Below are 9,859 nucleotides of genomic sequence, written 5' to 3'. Positions count from 1 at the left end.
CTCATCTTTATTACATCGACATGATTGTGACTGATTACTCATTCCAAGGCCTATTGACGATGTGATTACAACAGTTATATGATGTGTGTGTGTGCACTGTATTACAGTTTTTCACAATTGTTAACACACAAAAAGCAAAACTTTGGCACAATTTTCACAACCTTAACGTCATGTACCAATTGCTCGACCCAATTTATCACTACTTTACACTCCCTTATCTGCATTAGACTCTGACTTTCCTTGTTTACACACTGATGTCAATTACATATCACCTTGTTGTCAAAACACTACACACAATGTTCAGTTGTTGCACACACTTCTCAAGTAAAGTCTCAAAGCATCAACCTACAACACACAACTATTCAAATCTCTAAACACTCAGGTCTGGTGAGCAATTTGCAATCAGGACTGCAGCATAAAAAGGGCCTTGAGCCTCTGTTTTGTTTGGTGAACAAAGGAGAACTTAGAACTTATCAACATATCTTTATCATGCCTCTCCAGGCATTGCCCCACAGTCTTTCAATGCTTTGATTATGAGTGCTCATTCCTCTTACAGTTTTTATAGTTTGCTAACACACAAAAATAGGAACATATGACACAATCACCACAACTTGTAACTCATGTGCCAACTCTTTTAACCAATTCTGCTGAACTATAAACACATTTTGCTGCTTTAGACACAAATTTCAATTGCGAGCCACACTTTCCTCAAAACACAACACACAATTATCTGCTTTAAACACAGATTTCAATTGGTAAACCACACAGTCTCCAAAACACTACACACAATCCTCTTTATTTTTAACACTTCATCCATGCCAAAAGCTCCTTGTTTTCAGACAGAACACATTGTTATTCAATTAATAAAACTTCAATTTCCAAGGCTGTTGTGCAATTTATAATCAAGGTTTTAGCAATATAAGGGACATAGGTGAGCTCCTGGTTTGGAGAGCAATGAACAACATGGAAGCACAAGCATTTCAGAGAGGCAGAGGAGTAAAGAGGAGGACGAGGAGGCGGACGAGGAGGAGGAAGAGGTGGAAGGAGAGCAGTAATCACTGATGAAATTCGGGCCACAGTGGTCGACCATGTCGTGAACCATGGTTTGACCATGCAGGAGGCAGGCCAGAGGGTGCAACCAAATATTAGCCGCTACTCCGTTGCATCCATCATACGGACGTTCAGGAGAGAAAATAGGTAAGAAATACTAGGCCTACTATGACAGAAAAACGGTTGTATTTTTGTATTTAAAGTATTTTCCATTGTTCTGTATTTGTACATTTTGCAGAACTGAATGATTACCCCGGCGTGGTGGGAGGGAGCGTACCTTCTCAGATGCACAGGAAACAGCAATAGTCAACATGGTTGTGGCAAATAACGCATTAACCATAAGACAAATAAGGAATACAATAATCAATGACCAAGTCACATTCCCCAACATTCTCACAGTTGGCCAGGCTACAGTGGACCGTGTTCTGAGGCGGAACGCACTAAGAATGAAGCAGATATACAGAGTGCCGTTCAACAGAAACTCTGACAGAGTCAAAGATTTGCGCCATGACAATGTGCAAGTAAGTCTTACTCTATATATTCTTACAGCTGATTGCGTCCTATTACTGTAGCACTGACACATTAGTGGACTATATTGTAATCCAATTCAATGTTACAGTTTTTCAAGTGTTTTACAACAATGTGTAGGCCTATTTCTGATAACTACTGTAATATTGTCATGTTTGTTTCAGAGAGTTCTTGAGCTAGAGGCAGCTGAGGAGTCGAATACATTTATTTATATTGATGAGGCTGGTTTCAACCTCTCCAAAACAAGGCGCAGGGGCAGAAACATCATTGGACAACGCGCCATTATCAATGTCCCTGGCCAGCGGGGAGGGAATATCACTCTGTGTGCTGCCATAAACCACAACGGCATCCTCCATCACCACTCAATCATTGGCCCCTACAACACTGCCCGTCTCCTCATATTCCTGGACACACTCCACAACACACTTATTCCACCCGACCAAATAGTCCATGCAGAGCAGCCCAGGTATGTTGTTATCTGGGACAATGTAAGTTTCCACCGGGCTGCTCTGATCCACAATTGGTTCACCAACCACCCACGGTTTTTGGTGCTTCCCCTCCCACCATACTCTCCATTTTTCTAAACGCAATAGAGGAGTTTTTTCTGCCTGGAGATGGAAGGTATACGAACGCAATCCGCAGGCGCAGATACCCCTGATACAGGCCATGGAGGAGGCATGTGGCAATATAGCCCCTGAGGCCTTTCAGGGCTGGATTCGCCACACCAGGCGTTACTCTCCCCGCTGTCTGGCCAGAGAGAACATAGCCTGTGATGTTGATGAGGTCCTCTGGCCAGACAGGATCCGAAGACAGGACGCAGCCTAATTATTTTGTCCTCCTTTTTTACAGTGTTTTACAGTATAATACAAATAATAAAAATAAAAATATTTTACTTTTTCTTCTTTGTTGTTGACTGTACTGGCCTATTCTTTATTTCACTTTTGAAACAAATAAATATTTTTGTTACTGTATATTTGTGTGTTGTTTCATATTGGAGTAAAAACATTTTACAGTTACATTTTACAGTATAACAATATGTACTAAGCCTAAGTAAGCCTATGGTATCACTGAACATGAAAAGGCAAAATGCTCCTGATAAGGCCTTCATACATGGTGTTTTCCCATTCATCGTAGTGTTTTCACTTGAGTACATCAGTGTTCAATCGATGCTTGAAAAGTCTACTCAAATAATAGTCTGTGTTTGTTGTATAAAATCAAAATACCATTTTGAGGTGACATAACATTGTTTTGAAACCAAAGTAGCATTTTGCAGGAGTTATGAAGTGTTTTGAATTTTGTGTGGGTGGTTTTGGGGTTTGTGTTTAGAGTTTTGAGAAATCGGGGTAGGCTTTCAAAAAATGTGTGTTAGCAATCGATAAAAACTGTAAAGCACTCCCTCTGGTTGATCCTTGAAAGACATCCATGAAGAGCAAATGGCGTAGTTTTCCCCTCCATAGTCTCACCTGACTCTGGATGGGACACCAAACTGGGCGACTGCTTCCGGAAATAGGTCCATTACAATGTCACTTCTGTTGTTGTTAGAAGCCTTCAGGAAAACCACCAGTCGGCTGAACCCATCGATTCCTCCATGGATTAAAATCCTCCACCTTAGAGATGAAGGAAGGAAAAATAAAAGATTTCACTTGCACATCTTATTTTACAACAACAACAAAAAAATGATAATAGAAAGAAAAGTCCTAACCTTTATTGCATTCATGTGAAGCTGAAAATCTTATTTTGAATTCAAAACTCATAAAATAATCAGCTTGTCATTGGCTAAGGACACAGTTAGGGCAAATGAACGAATCACAGTAAAACAAGCCACTTACTTTACAATCTTGTGGTTTCCATCAAGATGCCACAGCGAATTTGACCCTGCCACTCGATATGTCTCCTCTGAAGCCTGTGGGACATACTCCAAATAGCAGCACCTTCAGATCAAGTGCATCATCTGTTAGATGCGTGTAGCGACCTCTAAAAGATAAATTTGTACTGTCTATGGAAGACAATGTGTACATATTAGAACTTAGATACATTTTTTACATTCATTCCTATTAGTAACCCTAAACAAAACAATGTGTTTAAGGAACAGTGACAAGGCAGCTATGTGGTACATGCACATGACAGTTTTTTCTCCAAAGATATAATATGGGATATGAAAGAGTTATCACAGTATATCGATTTCTTTATGAAATGTATAGAAAGTGTAAGTGTTGCATGTGCTTTGTAAAGAAAAACAAAATTGTGTATGGCTCAGTGAGAAAGGGGTTCCATTATTCAGATCTCTCCTGAACTAGTCCTCCAATTGACACATACCGTAACTGTCGGTTCACTGTTCTTCTTGAGGCACCCAAGATCTCCTCAATCTGTTTAGCAATGAAGTTAAAGCACAACAACATCTGCAACTGCTCTTGGGCGATTTGGTAAACTGGCCTTCCTCCAGTCTGTCCTCCCATTCGAGGAACGGTGAAACCAGGAGCAACTGCAGTTCAAGGGAGTCAGATGGCTGAGCGGTGAGGGAGTTGGGCTAGTAATCAGAAGGTTGCCGGATCGATTCCCCGCCGTGCCACATGATGTTGTGTCCTTGGGCAAGGCACTTCACCCTACTTGCCTCGGGGGGAATGTCCCTGTACTTACTGTAAGTCGCTCTGGATAAGAGCGTCTGCTAAATGACTACATGTAAATGTAAATGTAAGATACAAATGTTAAAGGCATCGTGTTTTGAATCTTGCTTCTTCAGATCATGTTTAAATATGACGAGTACATTACCAGGTTGTTGTTGCTGATCGTTGGCTTCCCGAATGAACTCGCTGAGCAAAAGCATTTCATCCACCACTTCAGATTGAAGCAGTCGCCCTCGATCTGCTCCAGCGAACGCTCTTCGCCATGATCTCTAACCTGTTAGTATGGCAAAATATATAAGTGGTAGGCTAACTTCAACAAAGCTTGTTAAACAACTCTTTGAGATTGCTGGCTTCAGTAACATAACCGCATTCAGTAACGCAATATTCAAAGCCTTATAAGGTCTAGTTTAGTGGCGTAAATTTGAAGTTGCTCATTATTAAAGCGTTACAGTAGTTAACACTAAGTGTGTTGATGAGAAGTCATGAGCCCAGGACAGGACTAGCCAAACAACTATACAAAACAAGTAATTTGTATAGTGTGATAACTGGGCAGAGCAATTAAAACATGTTAATCCGCTGGTCCACTAGGTGGCAGAAACCCTCTGTTGTTATGGTTGAGTTCAACTATACTAAGCTCAGAACAAGTTCAGGCGGGAATGTGTCTCGGTTGGCCATGTTGAGTGTGCGGCATACTGTGTTCGCCAACAAAGAAATAAAGTTCCTTAAATGTGTAACAAGAAGCCTCCGGGAGTTACTACATAAATGGCGACGAGGATAAACTGAAGCCGATGCCTCGTGGGGATGCAACGGATGCAAGCGAAACAGTAAGACTCTGTAAAGTTGCTACGTTAGCATGAGCGGTTCCGACTCCGAGTCAGACGTTACCCCGAGAATAATCATGGCGGCGGCCTTGGTAGGGAGCACCGCTCCGTTCGACAGTGAGACACAGACGTGGGAAGAATATTGTGAGGTTCTTCACCATTTTTTTGAAGCTAACGAAATCACAGATGCAAGTCGGCAGAAAGCTATATTTCTCAGTTCGGTGGGAAGTCGAACGTACAGCCTCGTGAGGAACCTTGTCAGTCCCGCCAAACCGGGAGACAAGACGTTTGCCGACCTGGTCAAGATTTTAAAGGAACATTTCAACCCCAAACCCAGCGAGATTGTGCAGCGGTTCAAGTTTAATTCCAGACAGAGGAAGCTTGAGGAAACAGTAATGGAATACATCGCCGTGTTAAGGAAGTTAGCACTGGACTGCAGCTATGGAGACAAGTTGTCGGAGATGCTACGCGACAGACTGGTTTGTGGGATTGGAGATGACCGCATTCAGCGCCGACTGTTGTCAGAACCGGATTTGACGTTTGAGAAAGCACTGAAGCTGGCACAAGCCATTGAGACAGCCAGCAGGGATGTTAAGGATTTACAGTTGCTGGAGTCTACACCCTCACACATGAGGGCACCTCTAGCAGTGCACAAAATGTCTACAAAGAAGTTCCCCACTAAGCAGCAGCACCAGTATAACGCTTGTTACAGATGTGGAGGTGAGCAGCACAGGGCTGGGGAATGTAGGTTTATTAAGGAAACCTGTCATAAGTGTGGTAAAATTGGCCACATTCAAAAAGCGTGTAGGTCGGGAGGCTCAGTTAGCGCTTCACAGGCTAGTGGGGGTGGAGTACCAACAGGGAAGTATGGGATAGCCCAGGGAACACATTATGTCAGCCAGGGGGAGGGCGACATAGACGACGATGAAGTCATGTTCACACTGTACAAACTAGATGACCTAGACGTACCAGCAGAGGAGCCGTTTATACAGACATTGACTGTTAATGGGGATAAACAGAAATTTGAAATGGACTCTGGGTGTGGGGTAACAGTAGTGAACCACTCTGTGTACAAAACCTTATGGGGGAAGGAGGTGCCAGAGCTACGCTCATGTAGAGTGAGGCTAAAAACATACACAGGACATAAGGTAAATGTTGTGGGGGCAGCAGTGGTTAAAGTACAGCATAAACAGCTAGTAGAGAACTTACCATTGGTAGTGGTGGCAGGTTCAGGCCCCAGTCTAGTAGACAGGTACTGGATTAGGAGGCTAGGGTTACAGTGGAGACCAGAACCCAAGATCCACCATGTTCAGACAGAGACCCCAGAGAAGGCACAGTGGAGACCAGAGCCACAGATACTCCAGGTTAAAGCGGAGACCTTGGAGGAGGTACTGGGGGAATTTGGGGAGGTTTTCAAAGACGAACTAGGGAGATTCAGAGGCCCCCCAGCAAAAATATACGTGGACAAGGAAGCAGCCCCCAGGTTTTTTAAAGCCAGACCCGTCCCATACGCCATGAAAGGGAGAGTTGAGGCTGAACTCGACCGTCTCCTTACAGAGAAGATAATTGAACCAGTAAAATATGCTGAGTGGGCAGCGCCGGTGGTCCCTGTGTTGAAACCAGATGACACAGCAAGACTATGCGGAGACTACAAACTGACAGTGAACCAGATCTCAAAATTGGAGCAGTATCCAATTCCCAGAATTGAGGACTTGTTTGCCATCCTTTCAGGTGGAAAGAAATTCACAAAGTTAGATCTGAGTCACGCCTACCACCAGATTCCATTGGATGAGGAAGCAAAAAAGTATGTAACTATAAATACACACAAAGGCTTGTTCACATACAAAGTGTTACCTTTTGGAGTTTCATCATGTCCGGCTATTTTCCAACGTACCATGGAGGGACTACTGCAGGGCATCCCTCGTGTGGCAATCTTCCTGGATGACATCCTGCTGACGGGAAAAGACGACAAAGAGCACCTGCAGACTCTGACCATGGTGCTGAAACGGCTACAGGAGGCTGGTCTAAGGCTTAAGAGGACCAAGTGTGTGTTCATGAGTGAGGAAGTGATATTTTTGGGTCACAGAGTGGATGCAACAGGACTGCACCCAATGCATGAGAAGGTGGAAGCAATCAAAGAGGCACCCTCACCTTCAAATGTGACAGAGTTAAAGGCATATCTGGGACTATTGAACTATTACAACAAGTTCCTACCAAATCTGTCTACCGTCCTTGCTCCGGTGCACAAACTGTTACAAAAAGACACAAAGTGGCAGTGGGGAGATGCACAACAAGCAGCCTTTAACACATCAAAAGACCTCATGCAGTCAGCTCAGGTGCTTGTGCATTACGATCCAGAAAAGGACATTGTGCTGTCATGTGACGCGTCACCATACGGGGTAGGTGCCGTTCTGTCACACCACATGCCAGATGGAACTGAAAGACCCATTGGTTTTACCTCACGTACACTAAACACGGCAGAGAGGAACTACTCACAACTGGATAAGGAAGGTCTGTCAGTGATGTTTGGAATACAACGCTTCCACAAGTACATTTATGGACGGAGATTCACTATAGTGACAGATCACAAGCCGCTGTTGTCACTTTTCAATGAGATGAAAGCAGTGCCACAAATGGCCTCGTCCAGGATCCAAAGGTGGGCTGTAACACTGAGGGCCTACGAATACACAATAGTTTATAAGGAAGAGAAACATCACAGCAATGCTGACGCTCTCAGCCGCCTTCCTTTGCCAGATACACCTAAAGTGGAGACGTCGGAAGAGAGGGTTCTCATGCTGGAGAGCTCTGACATCACGCTGGTGACAGCTGATCAAGTGAAAGCATGGACAGACAAAGATCCAGTACTGTCGAGGGTGCGAGAAATGGTTCACAACGGCTGGTCAGCAAAAGATAGAGGGGAGGAGTTTGCCCCTTATGAGGTGAGGAAACTTGAACTTTGTATTCAAAATGGTTGTGTGATGTGGGGGTCGAGAGTGGTTGTGCCAAAACCAGGCCAAGGAAGCGTCATGAGACAACTTCATCAATGCCACCCGGGAGTGTCCAGGATGAAAGCATTGGCTAGGAGTTACGTATGGTGGCCGAAGCTGGACAAAGAGGTGGAGGATACGGTAAAGGCCTGTACAACATGTCAGGAACATCGCAACGTCCCGGCACCAGCTCCGTTACACCCCTGGGATTGGCCTGACAAGCCCTGGAGTCGTATTCACGTGGATTATGCCGGACCGTTCATGGGGAAAATGTTTTTTGTGCTCATAGATGCACATTCAAAATGGATGGACGTGTATCCAGTGAACTCTGCCACTTCAGCCACCACAATTGAGTGCCTGCGAACCAGTTTCAGTAACCATGGACTGCCTGAGTTGTTGGTGTCTGATAATGGCACTTGTTTCATCAGCACAGAGTTCAACGTGTTTTTAAGTAAAAATGGAATCCGTCATGTGACCTCTGCACCCTACCATGCCTCCAGTAACGGGTTAGCAGAGAGAGGGGTACAAACATTTAAGAGAATGATGAAAAAATGTCCAGAAGGCCCGCTGACAGCTAAAGTAGCCAGAGTGTTATTCAGCTACAGAGTGACACCTCACACTACAACAGGCCTTTCTCCAGCAGAGTTGCTTCTCGGGAGGAAACTACGTTGCACTTTGGATTCCATACACCCAGACCTAAACAATAGAGTGCAGAAGAAACAGGAAAGACAAATGAAAGATCATGACAAAAAGGAAAAAGAACGCTGGTTTAAAACAGGTGATTCAGTGCTGACCCAGAACTTCAGTTTTGGACCCAGGTGGATACCAGGAATCATTGAGTCAGTGACGGGACCAGTGTCATACAAGGTGATGTTGGGTGATGGGAGAATAGTGAGGAGACATGTGGATCAGATCCATGCTCACCACCAGAGACCAGGAAGTGGAAATGAAAAACAACAAACTGTGTCAACTCAGCCCAACACAAATGATGAAGAATGGCTGGATACTGAGGAGGTTGCGCTCAGGGGTGACCAGTTGGAAGAGCCAGCAGCATCAGCAGTTGTAGGAAGTTCAGACCAAAGTGCTGTGGCAAACCAACCTCCAGTGAGGAGACTGGCAAAAAGGGAGACTAAGTTGCCCAGTTATCTTAAAGACTTCAAATTGAACTGAGAGAACGAGACTCGTTGATAAGTGGCCTTAATATGGACACCTAATCAAACAGGACAATAGCCTGATGTTTGTGTTGTTAGAATGTTCCTAAAAACAAATGTTTGTATAACCTGCTTAAGGAGGGAGGGATGTGATAACTGGGCAGAGCAATTAAAACATGTTAATCCGCTGGTCCACTAGGTGGCAGAAACCCTCTGTTGTTATGGTTGAGTTCAACTATACTAAGCTCAGAACAAGTTCAGGCGGGAATGTGTCTCGGTTGGCCATGTTGAGTGTGCGGCATACTGTGTTCGCCAACAAAGAAATAAAGTTCCTTAAATGTGTAACAAGAAGCCTCCGGGAGTTACTACATATAGAATCCTGGTCATCTGAACACAAATGTCGGGTATGCTTCAAAAGTTCAGAAAGCTTGTGGTCTAATTTTCTGCTACACACAAGGGTTCGTCTTCTTCTTTGGTTCTTTTAATGGCGGTTAGCAAACTAGGTATATGTGCATCATCGCCACCTACTGGACTGAAGTATGATGCAAGATAAACCGCATAATTTTCTTCCCCACACAAATGGACTGTCCCAAATACTAAATGATAGCTACGTAAGAGCCCACATGATCACAGTAGTAGTGATGTGTCGCTTGTGAACGATTTGTTCATTTTGAACTAATCCTTACAAGGACTCGGGA

At 44.1% G+C, this 9,859-nt stretch overlaps 2 protein-coding genes across 2 annotated transcripts; both read left to right on the top strand.

The window, feature by feature from the left end:
* Positions 1-452: 452 nt before the first annotated feature.
* On the top strand, positions 453-2,418 carry LOC124488552. The gene is made up of 2 exons (XM_047051233.1): positions 453-1,571; positions 1,743-2,418. The coding sequence occupies exons 1-2, from the start codon at positions 1,362-1,364 to the stop codon at positions 2,160-2,162; spliced, it is 630 nt and encodes a 209-aa protein (XP_046907189.1). The 5' UTR covers positions 453-1,361; the 3' UTR covers positions 2,163-2,418.
* A 2,329-nt stretch (positions 2,419-4,747) lies between these two features.
* LOC124488544 (uncharacterized protein K02A2.6-like) lies at positions 4,748-9,497 on the top strand. The gene has a single exon (XM_047051197.1). The coding sequence runs from the start codon at positions 5,056-5,058 to the stop codon at positions 9,178-9,180; it is 4,125 nt and encodes a 1,374-aa protein (XP_046907153.1). The 5' UTR covers positions 4,748-5,055; the 3' UTR covers positions 9,181-9,497.
* The last annotated feature ends 362 nt before the right edge of the window (positions 9,498-9,859 follow it).

The sequence above is a fragment of the Hypomesus transpacificus genome, unplaced genomic scaffold, assembly GCF_021917145.1.
Source record: "Hypomesus transpacificus isolate Combined female unplaced genomic scaffold, fHypTra1 scaffold_142, whole genome shotgun sequence".
In the NCBI taxonomy this organism is placed as follows: Eukaryota; Metazoa; Chordata; class Actinopteri; order Osmeriformes; family Osmeridae; genus Hypomesus; species Hypomesus transpacificus.
This window is presented reverse-complemented; position numbering and strand designations above follow the sequence as displayed.